This window comes from Botrytis byssoidea (genome assembly GCF_014898295.1).
Source record: "Botrytis byssoidea strain MUCL 94 chromosome Unknown BBYS_005, whole genome shotgun sequence".
NCBI classification, from domain to species: domain Eukaryota; kingdom Fungi; phylum Ascomycota; class Leotiomycetes; order Helotiales; family Sclerotiniaceae; genus Botrytis; species Botrytis byssoidea.
Genome location: NW_024065846.1, coordinates 565079 through 580038, shown reverse-complemented (window position 1 = coordinate 580038; position 14960 = coordinate 565079). Strand labels below are relative to the sequence as shown.

The 14960-nt window shown below is 42.1% G+C and overlaps 4 protein-coding genes across 4 annotated transcripts; 2 read left to right on the top strand and 2 right to left on the bottom strand.

Moving 5' to 3' along the window:
- Positions 1-729: 729 nt before the first annotated feature.
- Positions 730-1951, top strand: EAE97_002989 (uncharacterized protein; the record flags this gene model as incomplete). The annotated part of the gene is made up of 3 exons (XM_038873501.1): positions 730-758; positions 859-1008; positions 1078-1951. 3 exons carry the CDS (start codon positions 730-732, stop codon positions 1949-1951), a joined length of 1053 nt encoding a protein of 350 aa, XP_038735364.1.
- An 872-nt stretch (positions 1952-2823) lies between these two features.
- EAE97_002988 (uncharacterized protein) lies at positions 2824-4453 on the bottom strand (the record flags this gene model as incomplete). Its single annotated transcript, XM_038873500.1, has 2 exons — positions 2824-3729; positions 3812-4453. The coding sequence occupies 2 exons, from the start codon at positions 4451-4453 to the stop codon at positions 2824-2826; spliced, it is 1548 nt and encodes a 515-aa protein (XP_038735363.1).
- Positions 4454-6074: 1621 nt separating this feature from the next.
- On the top strand, positions 6075-7992 carry EAE97_002987 (uncharacterized protein). The gene is made up of 4 exons (XM_038873499.1): positions 6075-6477; positions 6538-6603; positions 6667-7069; positions 7134-7992. The coding sequence occupies exons 1-4, from the start codon at positions 6336-6338 to the stop codon at positions 7855-7857; spliced, it is 1335 nt and encodes a 444-aa protein (XP_038735362.1). The 5' UTR covers positions 6075-6335; the 3' UTR covers positions 7858-7992.
- Positions 7993-10011: 2019 nt separating this feature from the next.
- On the bottom strand, positions 10012-13611 carry EAE97_002986 (uncharacterized protein). Its single transcript, XM_038873498.1, has 3 exons — positions 13214-13611; positions 11161-13054; positions 10012-11086 (listed from the first exon to the last, which is right to left on the bottom strand). The coding sequence occupies exons 2-3, from the start codon at positions 12518-12520 to the stop codon at positions 10833-10835; spliced, it is 1614 nt and encodes a 537-aa protein (XP_038735361.1). The 5' UTR covers positions 12521-13054; positions 13214-13611; the 3' UTR covers positions 10012-10832.
- Between the last annotated feature and the right edge of the window lie 1349 nt (positions 13612-14960).

The window sequence follows — 14960 nt, the reverse complement described above, 5'->3', positions numbered from 1 at the left end:
CCATCCTTCTATTCACTGCTTGAGACTCCGCACTGCGTCGTAATGAAGTGAACTCATAAGGCTGTGGGTTGTGTTTGTATACCTAGGTAGGTACCGGCACGTACCTCGGTAGGTATGGAGTAGGTAGGTAGGTAGGTACCTAGCCCTATTTGATTGCCATCATTGCCATTTATCATTGGTAGATACAAGATTTCACTAAATTCATCAAACTTCACAGCTTGAATACAAAAGGAAAACTACGCCGAATTGAATTTCCAATACGATAGCAACCATCCCGCTGGCAAATGATTATCCAGTGTTCCTGACCTGGGTATGCAATGTCTCAGAGTCTCAAATATAGACAGCTAATACTCCCGTATCGATAAGGAAAACAAGTCTAAAAGCTCCAAAAGGTCAAAGAAATCCTTGAAGCTAGGCTAAAGAGGCTACCTAGCTCAGCTTGGATATACCATCGTAGGTACTAGGTAGGTACTTGACCTCGTAACCTTATTATTAGGTGATCAACGTCACTCACCACCGCCATCACCACCATCATCATCATCATCAATACATCTCCATCTCCATCTCCATCTCCATTCCTTCCTTTCACTTCAACAACCTACACTTTCATCGTCTCTACTCCATTACTTGCCCCTTTTATTATCAAAATCAATAAATCGTGTAGTACCTAGTATCTCTAGGCAACTCTGTTGACTTTACCAGACAATCAGATTGAATTCCAGACCGATCATGTTCGATACATTCGCAAGACTCTTATCGTAAGTAATACCCCGCCTTTACACATGATTCTCAGACTACCCAGAATACCCAAGTAAAACTACCAATCTTACATTAACTATATACTAATGAAGACTTCAGTTCTGTTCCTACATTTCTTTTTCCAGTGTTCGCATCTTACAAAGCTCTTAAGACCTCAGATCCGGCATTATTAACACCATGGCTTATGTATTGGGTGGTACTTGCGATCGCTTTGTTCGCTGAATCTTGGGTTGGATTTATACTAGTTTGGTTCGCAGCCATCTTCTTCTCGAAATCGCGGTCACAAAAAAGACCCCTCTAACAATAAATACTAATTAGGATACCTTTCTATTCGTGGTTTCGACTCGGTTTCCTTCTCTACCTTATCCTCCCTCAAACTCAAGGCGCAAGAGTCCTCTACCAAACACATGTTCACCCATGGCTTCACAATAATGAGCTCGCCATCGATGATTTCATAGCTTCTGCTCATGAACGTGCGAAAGCCGCTGGTATGACATATCTCAAACAAGCTATAGAATTGATTAGGGAGCAGGTCTTTGGTCTTCCACCCAAGGAACCCACACCACCATCAACTCCTTCAACCTATTCATATACACAAAGTCTCATGGCACGCTTCAATCTACCATCTGCAAGACCTTCATTCCCATCAAATCCTGTCGGAGGTGCTGCTAGCAGTGCGACAGACTTTTATTCGCTCCTTGCTTCGGCAGTTTCCGCTGCTACTTCCTCCAACGCTGCTACCGGTCGATCGGATACTCGAGATCTTTCGAATAGTGGGATGTTGATACCTCCTCATGTATCTGGGAGTGAACGTATGACTTTCATCCAGGCACAGCGCGAACGCCTCTCAATCCTTCTTTCAGCTTTGGACAAGGAGGCACAAACACTACAGAATGAAAAACGTGTGCCTAGAAATATTTCCAGTATGTCATTTGATGGCACTAGCAGCGAAGATGATAACCTCGATCGACCAAAGAGCTCCATGAGCGGAATGACCTCAAGAAAGAGTGAGCCTGATTTTGAAAAAATCGATGCAGATAGTGGGACGGAAGAAGTCGGCAAAGCCAGAAAAATGATGGAGAGGACGACATCCAGTGGGAATTGGATGCCATGGGCGTGGGGATCAAAACCAGCAGACCCAACTAACAACAATTCCGAGGATAAAGGGAAAAGCTCAAGTATTGATGCATAGCTAGTCAGTGACTCGGTATTCGGTGTTTTTAAACATAAATTTGAAGGGTTGTTTAAATAGGTTTGAAGCATTGGGATAGACGCATATTCCATGGATTTGGTTGCGACAATAGGAGAATAGGAGCAGTGGGTATTGGTTTCCCAGATTGGTGCTGATATGAATAAAGGGGTATGGTACAGATTGGCAATCGCAAGCTTTTTGATACTTTTATAAATCCAAGTTGATGAGAGTTATTCCTCGCAACAAGCAAATCTTTATGATCAATGAAGACTACTCTGAGGCTTTTCCCCTTGGAGATTATCTTTGTGGGTCCTGATGCAACATTTTGTTTGGGTGAATCACTGTTCAAGATGGAATATACGTATAAAATCTTTGTTCCTTATTCGAAGCTATCAAGGCATCTGCTCATACCGAGCTTGCGTATATAGAATTGCAACCCGAGCGATGAAGTAGATTTTTCATGCTAGACCGCACTCCTCTTGCCTTCTTCTCGTAAGATTGTCCAAAAGATACATACTCCGTTCTTCGAACATTATTTCCTTAGTATTGAAGCTCTAGGCGACCTAGCAAGGATTTGTAATTACATCTCTGGATGTATTGTAAAAGGGGAAAGGCTCGCCTATCTGACTTTCCACAGAAATCGCATTGTCTTATTACTGCTACTGGGGCAAGGACTGCTCTGGCATATATTGAGAGGGCGAAGCGAGCTGTTGAATTATTACGAGTAATGATCATGGGAATTTAGATTCACGTCTCAGCAAGAGAATGTTGAAGATTTGATATTGACACATTGACAAAGAGTCATGTTGAGATCTTGGGTACACATTATCAAAGGATCATACAGATACATATCCCATCTCATACACCCCAAATCACAAAACTCGATCCGACTCCTCCTGCGCATCTCGCGCTAACCTCGACCTCGCCAATCGCTCCTCCGTAATAACCATCGCATCTGGAAACCACTCTGGAACAGCCACATCCACATCCGCACTCTCCCCCGCCTCCCCCACACGAATCATGTGCGCGAGCGCCTTCCCCGATAACCACGCGTGAACCATTCCCTCGCCGGAAAAGGCCGCGGCCGCCCACTCGGCGCCGTGCGCGGGTGTGGGGTTGCGCTCCGTGAGAGATGCGGGGAGCTTGCCGACCCATGGGAGCCCATCGGTGCTGAATCCCATATTGCCTGTCCACATTGCGGAGACGGCGGGGCCGTTCACTGCGCCCCAGTTTTCTGGTGCGAAGACGGCGCCGAGGACGCCGCGGAGATGGATGTTCGCGTACATGTTTAGTTCTGCGTCGTTACTCACACCCGTTTCGTGGATGCCGCCGCCCTGCGTCTGGGCATATCCGCCACCCATCATCATTTCACCATTCGAAGCCGCGGTGACGGGAAGTTGGGTGAGATAGTCGAAGCCGTGATCGTAGTTGAAGATCCAGGAGTGGTCGCTTTGGGGTTTGAATTTGTCGCCGGGGGGTTGGGCGGACATCTGACCGACGATGGGGAAGATGCAGCCTTTGATGCTCGGGACCAGATGGCCAATGTGGGCATTGGTGCAGTGGATCACGTGTTTGGTTTTGATCGTTCCTCGCGGTGTTATGACTTCGTAGTATTCGTTGCCTCCGCGGATCTCAGATACGCTGGTGTTTGTCTCGAGGAGGAAGTCTGATGTGAATTGTTTTCGTAGATGAGCGAGAAGTCCAGTGACGAATTTGTAGGGCCACACGGCGCCCGCAATACCGGTTACTGCACCAGCAGCATTTGGAATTCCGAACTCCTTTATAGAGGTTAGCAAAAATATTCACATGAATCGAGCGTTGCGAGGTTGTGAAGTAGAAAATTTGCAGTGATATATATACCTTTGCTAGTTCATCGGTTTCAATAAACCCCCATCCTTTAGAATCCTCTGGCATCTCGGCCATGAAAAGCTCTATATCTTTCCGGATATCTTCCCAAGCTTCTTGGTGAAAATATACACTCAGGAAACGCACTTTGCGAACTTGTGTCTCTTCAGTCAACCCCAAATTTTCCGCACTTTTGATCAGCGCTTCAAGGTGGGAAATACGCAGTTTGTGGATTTTGATGGCTTCCTCTTTACCCAAACGTTCTTTCAGCATGGCATACTCCTCACCAGTTTCCAAAATATGCCCACCATTTCTCCCCGTGGCACCACTGCAGCTATCTCGAGCTTCTAGCATGATCACTTTTGCATGCGACGAAGATTGAACTTCTGATGGACTGGCCGTTGCGAGATCTTCCAACAAGGCTTGTGCGACAGAGGCTCCAGTAATTCCAGAACCAATAATGGCATAATCGGCAAATTTTGGTAGCTGCTCGGATTGTACAGTTGCAACATCGGGATGCGATTCTTTCATCCAAAATGATTTTGTTGAATGGATTGCATCCGGAATTCCGGGATCTGCAAATGCTCGGTCAAGAGCTTCTTGTCTTACTGTAAGTGGTATGTATGAGCTACCAAGCTGATGGACAATGAACGACATGGCTCTATAAGAATGATTTGTAGAATTTAAATTCAAGAAGTCTTAAATGCTAAAGTCTTTGTGGTGTTTGCTGCCAGATTCGTAGGTGTGATAATTCTTCTCAATAAACTTGGAGATAAGTCAGAATTAGTACGATGGAGGTGTATCTTTTGAGCGTTCTCTAGGTCATGAACGTTTCGATATTCATCAAGTAGGTGTGAAAAGCTTCAGCTGTACGAATGCATATATACCTGCGACCCCACTATTGTATGCTATACCGATTCGGAAGGTGTATGCGATAGATCAATTTATCCACTGATAAACATCCGGGCTTCTCACACGTAGAATCATTGGAATCCGTTGTGTGGATAAGAATGAATGATAACTTTGCGTGGGTGCATGGTAAAATCTCTTCTGGTGTAATCGAATAGTCCAGTATGTTGTTACTATACTACGCTCCTAAAAGCTTGAAGAAAGGTACTCTTAATCGCACATTCTGAATATTCCCATTGAAAGGTTTACAATAGAAAAACAAAGGTGATTCATCCACAAGTCGGTCCAATACGCGACTGTAAATTTTGCGAGCTCCGTATCATAACGAAATCAATATTCAATGGCGTTTATATCTGCGGTGATTTCTTTTTCCCAACATCAATACGGATCAAGGCACATACGAAGAGAGCAGTCAGAAATATACGAAAAGCACTCATCCTAGATTGACATATAAGAGGCATTGTATACGACTTTAATTTAGCTGATGGTGTGTATAATGTGCATCTCGCCAGTTCACCGTGGACGCTGAATAGGTTGCTATTGGCATTGGAGCTCATATTATCACGCGAATCAACAGTAATCCATCGTGTGCCTCGTATTATCAAAGTCTCATAGCCAGAATGTATGCTCTGTAGAGTGCCTCTAACCATGAGCCGACAAAGACTAGCCACTTGGATGTGAGCAACAAGCAGGACTACCATGCAAGAAAACTTTTCTCGTAATCAGAAGAAGAATCAGGATGATTTTTGGTCTAGCCGCAAATTCAAATGAGCTGAACAGGGCATAAAATTGGCACGCCGAAAGATCGATAGGCCTTTACTTTGACCACTTGATCGAGTGTAGGTCTGATTATAACATGCAATTGATGTTGTTCTGAACGCCTTTGCCAATTCAAGACTAAGAAACTACGTCGGAGGATAGAAACCTCGACACGAAGACGAGAAAGGTATGCAGTTCTCTTTTCATATCGACACGAAGCTACTTGGCGCCATGTTGTGATACATATCTCCCCTTCCCCAATCATCCAACTTTCTTGCAGTATGATGATTTTTACCTCGATACCTTAAGTACGGTCAATTGAATGGATTCGGATAGCCAGCAAGTCCTAGAATAGGAGGAAACTCAATTCATAAATCTACAAACGATATGAAAAAGAATGAGGCCGAGGGGACAGTGGTAACGTGACTATTAAATTAGAAAAAGAAAATGGAAGTGTTTATTTAACCTGGAAGTGGTATTAAATGTTCCGTAATTCTTCAAAGACTTGCTAATCTTTCACCGCCTTTTTTTGGCATGGCGGGGGCGGGGTCTTTCCGTAAAAATTTATTATCAGAACAAAACCTTGTTGGCGCTTTAACCATTTACCCACGTTTATATTCACCCTCTCGCCCTTGCCCTTCAGTGTAAACATACTATTCAATAATCCGATTACATGAGATTGCGTACTAGAATTCGTTTCTTCTTCTATGTATAGAAACTATTAAACTGCATACAAATAAACAAAGCAATCGTTTATCTTATTTTCACTTCGCTCTGTCCGATTCCGATTCCAATTCCAACCTTGGAATCCCATTATACATTCAAATCTCTCATCCTCACCGAAAACCAACAAGCACCGCACAGTTCAAAGATGGCTGGTTTAGAGGCCATTAAATATGGCAGAGGAAGACTAGAAGTTTTAGATCAGTTGAGACTTCCGCATGAGTTTGTTTATGATAATGTCTCCACTTGTGAAGAGGCATTTGATTCTATCAAGTCGATGCGCGTGAGAGGTATCTACTGCTCTGCTGTTGGTAAAAATAATGAGCTTTAATGGCTAAGTGTTTTATCAGGAGCCCCAGCAATCGCGATTGTGGCAGCTCTTGCGCTGGCCGTAGAGCTTCATCACAAGAAAGATGGTTGGTACTTCACATAGACTAATTCAATTTCATGTGATAACTGGCTAACATGGATTGTCTCAGATTCCAAGACGAAACAAGAAACTGTCCAATACATCAATAAACGTCTCGATTATCTCTTGGGTAGCAGACCAACCGCCGTCGACCTATCAAACGCTATCAAACTTCTTAAACGGGTCTCTCAAAATGCGGCACAAACTACAAATGCAACTGATGACAACGTTGCCTGTGCGGATGTTCGAAACGGATATATTGTTGCAGCAGAAAAGATCTTAGAAGACGATCTTACTACGAACTTAGCAATTGGCAGATATGGAGCGGAATATTTAAGACGACAACAGATGCCAATTGGAGAAGAAGATAACGACGATCCATCCAAATTCTTTACAACAAGTCCGCCATGCACACAAGGGGCAATGGACAAGACTTATAGAAAGCTGAGTGTTCTCACGCACTGCAATACTGGGTATGTCTACTACTTGTATTTTTCTGCTTGTCGAATAAGGCAAAAGTACTTACAATCTCTTTAGCTCTCTAGCTACTTCAGGTCATGGCACCGCCTTGGGTATAATCCGCAGTCTGCACAAAATGAATTATCTAGACCACGCTTATTGTACTGAAACTCGTCCTTATAACCAAGGTTCCAGGCTTACTGCCTTTGAGCTTGTGTACGAAAATATTCCCTCAACACTCATCACAGATTCTATGGCTGGTGCTCTATTCGCCCGGATGAAAGACATCAAAAATATATCTGCCGTCATTGTAGGCGCAGATCGCGTAGCCCGTAACGGTGACACAGCCAATAAGATCGGAACCTATTCTCTCGCAGTTCTTGCAAAAGCTCATAACATCAAATTTATAGTTGCTGCACCCACGACAAGTATAGATCTCGAGACAGTTTCAGGAGCAGACATAAAAATTGAAGATCGCGCTCCAACAGAGCTTACTCAAATAAGTGGAGCCATGGTAGGGAAAGATGGGCATGTGGATGTCAATTCAACGGCCAGGGTGGCCATTGCCCACCAAGGAATCAATGTTTGGAACCCAAGTTTTGATGTTACGCCAAGCATGTATATTGATGCGGTCATTACGGAGAAGGGGGAAGTGGTTAGAAGTGCACAGGGCACATTTGATTTCAAGGCAATCATGCCAGAGAGGTGGGCACAGCAAGTTGAGGGGAAAGAGCCAAGTGTTGAAACGAATGGAAAGGCACAGGTTGATGATGGAGCACTTTTCCAAATGGAACACATTTGAAAAGTCAAAAAAAAATTACATGTCGGTTCGAGACACCAAAGTATTGCCTCACTTCTGTTGTTTTAGATTATTTAACGTATATTACCGTATCACTTTTTTAGACTTATTTGGAACTTCGCTTAAAAGACTATTCGCTCTCGCGTAATTTCCTACTCCTATTTTTTTTACTCATGCTCATCTTGTTGCTAGACACAAATGAACTTCGCATATGTTAATGATTCATTGCAAGCGCTTTTATGAAGAGTAGACTTCTCTATTGTGAGATGATTTGGGGACATTTGTATACAATCTCTCGTCAATCTTTTGTACCTATCCAGATGATTAATCGGTTTCTATTGATTCTATTTGTTCTATATTCCAATCCTTTTTTCTTCTTCTTCTTGAGAATTACAACCCGAATTCTCATCTCGTCATCATTATCATTGTTCTGAATGCGTGCTCAGTACTATAGCATGCATTATCCTTTCCTTCATCGTAATCGTAATCACAGTCGTGAAGAATTGTATTTGAGATTTTGAATTTCTATTGAGTGTTGTTGTTTGTGACTTTTTGATTGGTTGTGTTTTTTTTTTTTTATTTATGCTTGGTATTGGTGTCGGTATTAGTATTGATTGAGGTGTCTGTATAGGTGGGTGGGTGAGAGGTAGTTTCATTCATGCATGTGCTAACTATGTATGTGGATTCTGGAAAGTATCTGTTGATGTTCATGTTGATGTTTATTAGTTACAAGATCAATATATATATAGTATAGATTCTCTTTTCTCTTCTCTTGAGATGATATAATAGTTTTAGACCTAGTCTTAGCACAATGGTATATTACAGTATTATAGTATTATAGTAATGTTAATGTTATGATGAAAATACAGAGAGGGGGGATGTTTCATCAGTAAATACTGACTACTAATTACCATCTTGATAAGTTGTATCGAGCTATGTAATACGTATACAGTTATGAGAATAAAAGAACATAAGAACACACATACACATACATATATATCTAGGTATGTAATACTTAATACGTATCTGAATACCTATGTAGATACTTGATAATAATCTGAAGTCTCAAAGAGCATGTCATTATTAGGTATATACAAACATTTATTTCTCTAATTTCCTTTCTTTCCTTTCTTTCATTCTATATCAATCAATATAATACATATACAAACACATACCTAGATAATGTTATACCTAATATATACCCAACATCCACCCAATATACACTCAATACATTTTCTCCTTTAATTCTTTCTTTAATCCTTCACTCCTTTCCTCCTTTGCTCCCTTCATCCCTCTAAACCACACAATATGTACCTCCTCCTCCTCCTTCCCCCACTCCTCCTTCTCCCCCTCCTCGTCTGATTCTAATAAAAAGAAAGAGCATCGTAGAGATCTAGTGATTACTACTACACTATTAGTTCTACTCCTATTAACACTTCTATTACTACTTTTTTTTATTAAAATAGATTCGGTTTGAATAAATATAATAAATATAATAAATATAATAAATATAATAAATATAATAAATATAATAAATATAATAAATATAATAAATATAATAAATATAATAAATATAATAAATATAATAAATATAATATATATAATATTATACCTATTTATACACATACACATACATACCTATTGAGTTTATATATGGATACATACTATCCTAATGCAATGCAATGCAATGCAATGCAATCCACTCGACCCAAACCCCAAACCCCCAACCCAGTTCCACTCTCCCCCTCTCTCCCTCCATCTCCCTCCATCCCCCCCCTCCTCTGCTCTCCTCCATCTCCCCTTCCGAAACCCAGCCATCAAGCCCAAGCCCAAACCCAAACCCAAACCCAAACTCACCTCCTCGCCCAAAACCCACTCACTCACTCACTCTACCAAGCTTCAAGCTTCAGAGATCCAAACCCTACAGTCATAATCCCAAGCCCCAGTCTCCAGTCGCCAAACTCCCCACTCTCCCCACTCCGCTCTCCAAACTCCCTACATACATCCCATCTTCTCGACAGTTTGATACCTATCCAAGCACGAGGGTTTGATCACAGACAAAACAACCGATCGACCAACAGAGAGACCACAGTGAAAAACGAATCTTTTACCATTTCATCTTGAATATAAAGGTCAATAGTAAACCAACATCATTCACCACATTCAACATCTATTCCGATCAAAGTATAGGTAATAATAATTGATTTGAATATACACATCTCTGTATATTACATATAAATCAACCTCAAAATTTCTACCTACTTACTAAAAGATAATTCATTCATCTCAAACTTTCATACCCCTTTTTGATATACTCTCTCAATAAGCAAGCTTGAAAAAAATAAAATAAAATATAACATTGAATATCATAAGGGTATTGAATTCCAAAAAAAAAAACCAAAAAAAACCACACACGGTATAATAAAACAATATGCATAGTATTGCAGAAGATCTCCCGCATCTAATGTAATGATCATTGAGAAACGGCTTCGCTTCCGATCTCTCTCTCTCTCAAAACTTGGCCCTAAAGTATCCTCTTCCTTCAGTCCATCGCTCCAATGTCCTATGTACATCGATCAGCACCTAGATATAGAATATTTTCGCTTACAACCAAAGAGTAAAAATATACATCCAAAACCCGACAATCATCTCCTCGTTACTAAATGCCCTGAAAGTTCTTTTCGGGAATCCATCCATATTCGACCATCAATCCAGTTTACCTTTAAAATCATATTTGAAATCATACAATACAGTCTCATGTCTAGTAACAAGGACAGGTATGTCATGAAAGACCTTTTGAGAAACACACATTTTTGTGTATCCTCCATGTCCCAACGACTCCAGGCTCCATTCAAACCCAGATCCCGTACGCCAAAAAAGACCCCCGAGAAAAATTTCATGCAAACATATTCGTTCTCAATCTTCCATATCTACCCACAGCCTCAAGCCATCTGAGAGATTTGAAAATCTATCAACGATCAGAGTTGCCTCTCACGGCTGTTACGATTCACTATTTCTCCTGCTCTCAATAAAGCGTTGATAGGATCAAGGTCGACCTCTTCCCCGGCCATACCGTAATCATTGATTGGCTGAGGAAGCGGATTATCAATTGACCACTTTTCGGGTCTCGATACGTCAGATCGACCCATAGCGTTCGAGATACTTTGGGGAATTTCACTATATCTTCGCATAGGCGGCATTGTGGTAGGAAAATCCTGCGGTTGATTGACTACTAAATTTGATTAGCCACCAGTAACTACGAGATCAATGAAGCAAGACGAGAAAAAAAAATAGATTGCCACGAACCTTTCGGTGATTGCTGACTACCAAGTAACGAGCTTTGGGTTGATAGAGTTGGAGGCGCCGATAAAAATGGCAAATGTCCTTCGTAGTTTCCGGATCTCGAAGGATATAATGTTGGAATCGGAAGAGCCCGATTGAAATCTGGTTCTATAGGTGTTCGAGGTCCACCGTACATGGAAGAATTACTGTTGGTGGAACTAGTAGATTGTACCGTTGATTCCGAAGTTAGTGATGGTGGCGTAGGATTCAGATTACTTTGAAGATTGCGGCGATGCTGTTTTGAATCGTTCATAATCGAATGCGGATCTTGTAGGGCAGCAGTGATAGGACTTGATTGACTGAAGCGCCTTTCGCCAGTGGCTGCGTGTGATGTTTGTTTTCCATTGGTCCCTTCATCGCGATGATCTTCACGCCAATGGTGCGCCCCTGACCCCAGCATAGACTCACGATAACCAGGAAGAACTGTTGGCATCTCAATTGGTGATCCTGGACCCATCCTTCCCTGTAGCCCCAACACTTTCGGATTATTTTGCACGGCTGACAAGTTGGATACTGGCGTCAACGCAGCGGAGGAGGGTGAGGTTGATGGACGCCACTGAGACATCGAAGACGCAGAGGAATCTACACGCATACGACCGATAGAAGAATCCATACCAGTTTGACTACCGCCACTGCTTGCTGTTCCGCTGCTTGCTGTACTCGCGTGGGCTTCGAGTTTGGGTCTTTTCGAAACATCCATCTCAGTCGCTAATTGTTGGTTTTGCTTTTGTTTAAAGTCGGCGAGGTATTGCGAATAGTCTTTGAAACTTTGCGTCTTCTTGTATTCGGCCAATTCATTATTGTAACGCTCCTTTGCGGTGTAGGCCTGGTGCTCATATGGTTCCTTCTCGCTTGGCGATAAATTCTGCCAATTTTCGCCGACCAACTTGGCGATCTCGGTGAACGACAAGGCACGTCCTTTCAAATCTTCGCGCATTTTGTTTGAGAAGATGACGTAAGCCGAAGGAGGCCGCTCTGGTGCACTCTCGTCTGGTTTGGGATGTCTCCTATACTTTCTCTTTGCTCCATGTGGCCCACTACTCCCCTCCTTGGCGTCTCTCCCTGCTGGTTTCGGTTCGTCTCCATGGTTATCGGGTGTTGTGCTAGTCGGAGATGCAAGAGCCCTATCCGATGATAGACCCCTTGAATTAGCGATCTTCCTCTGGAGTCTCCGACGATGGCCGAGTTTCACGCCGAGAGCATCGAAGTCGGATTCCGTGATGTCGAGTATTGTATCCCATGTATCAAACCCCTGCTCGACAAAGTTGAGGAGGTAATGAGAGATGCCCAACTCCGCAAAGATGTCCGACAACTCAGTCGTCATACAGCAGGCTGCCTCTGGATCTTTGTGTCCAGAAATGTTGGTGGGAGTTTTTTTTCCAATTTCCTACGATAAGATGATGCCCTTTCCACCTATGACGAAGAATTATTTTTGTGTTTCGAATTGCGGATTTTCGTATGAATTTCTAGCTTGGAGGCTGTGTTGTATATTGGATCTCTCAGAAGGTTGCTGAGATGTAATCTCTCTTTGTAATGCCAATATCTGGTTCCTTCATAAAGCGATTGAGACAAGAGAACGTGGTCCAAGGAGTAAGGATCAGATGCAATATTGACCATGAAGGTTTGTCCACTCTCCCGTCCTTATCATGTAGTTTCAGTGTTCAAGGGTTGATTGACTATTGAGATACGAAGACAAATGTGAATGTGACTCGAAGTGTGGTGATTTATGAAGATGGTATTTCAAAGTGTTACTTTGCGGAATATGGTTGAATGACAAGAGCTTGGTGAAAGCGGGATCAGATGAAAAGATTGATCTCGATCAAGATACTTGGACTGCTGCTCTTCCTGCAATGCGTTACTTCACATCAGTATTAGCCAGAAATTCATGCGGGGCCTAAAGCATAGTATTCTCATAAATATTCCTAGGTGCCACGCGAGATCGACGGTGGCTTGTAGATGTGACTGGTGGAGGGGCAAGCCTAGGGCAGGCAAATGTTTGAGAAGTATGGAAGTATACCTGCTTCGGAGAATTGAAGAATGGCTAGGTAGTTGGACAGTGTCAGAGTACCTCAGCAGTGGGTCGTGAATCTTGAATGATTGTATGAAAGAATTTATTCCCACGGTGGAGTAATGGGAAGATGAGAGCTTGTGGCCGAGAGAAATCGATTTCGGTATAATACTAGGAGTGTATAAAAAGGTGGATAGGACAGGATGATGGATGGGTAAAAAGAAGAACGGGATAGATGCGATCGAGGCGAGAGATGCGATTCATTCGATTCAATCGATTCATGCGTGTATGAGCGAGCGCTAATTGAAGAACAGAAGAGACTTTGAATGGGTATTCGGGTATTGGAAATTGAGTAGTGAAGATGTACGCATGTATGATGGTATGATGGTATGATGGTATGATGGTATTGGAAGGGATTGAATGGCTCTGTGATATGAAATATCAAATAGCGGCGAATGATAGTATCTTGAGAGAGAGAAGTATAAATAAATGATGGATGATAAAAAAGAGAGAGGGGGGGGGGGGAATAATGAATCAAGAATTACCCAAGAAGGTATATAAAATATATAAAAGAAGATTCAAGGAAGAAGAAGGTTTGAGAAGAGTACTATAAACAAACAAAATTACTAAATAAATGAAAGAAATAAAATAGAATAGAATAAAAATAGGCGTCTTCGTTGCTTATGCCTGAATGGTTTTTGGGGGGTGTTGTTTTTCTTGTTTTTTTTCTCGTTTTTTTTTTCTCCTTTACTTTCCTTCCCTTTCTTGCTGGTAGGGGAGGAGGGGGAGAGAGAGAGAGAGAGAGAGAGAGAGAGAGATCTCGAGATCTGAGTATAAATTTCTATATGATGAGTGGATGAAAGTAAGTCGAATGAGTGGGTTTGACAATAGAAACTAGGCGTGGAAGAGAGGACTGAGAGGACTGAGGACTAAGGTAAGGAAGGTAACAGGACCAAGGACCAAGGACCAAGAACCAAGAACCAAATATAATAAAATTGATAATCAATAAAATATAAAATCGGAGCTTATTTTACGATACTAGGTACCTGGGAGGCGAAGGTACGAGAGACCAGTTCTGTACGGGTATCAGAGGTGGAAAGGATGTGAGGCGAATGAGGGAGGCATGAGGTGAAAAATAATGAAGAAAGGAAGATAATTTTCCAAACAAACTGCACCCGTGAACGGTTGTCATCGAGATTCACCTGGCTGACTCATCATACTTTGACGATACAGGGACGGGGAATTGGGGCAAATGGCATTGGGAAAAGAAGCAAGAGAAGGCAGAGAAGCACAGTTCACCGATGCCACAATTGTTTTCTCGATTCGCATTCCGAGAATCATCAAACGCTAAGGGAAATGGGATCCCGTTTGAAAAAAAAAAAATGGCTTGATTTTTTCTTTTCTTTTCTTTTCCTGCCTTTCAAGGATTGTGAGAGATCTGGGGCTTGGCCTATTAGGGTAAAGTATTACTGACTGGGTAATAATACGTGAACACCTACTTAGGTGGGTGGGGAGGTAGGTGAGTAGGTCGGTATTCTGGACACGAGATGTCTTGATGAAGAAGTATTTTATTACCTACCTAGTATTGTAAATATATATATATATAAACTGAATACTAGTGCCATACTTAGGTAGGTGGGTTGATAAATAGATAGGTAGATATCTAGGTAGATGTGTAGATACATGAATGAATACACAGATACGTACTACCCAGTAAGAAGCATCACCTGCATGCATCTTACCAAATATCGTAATT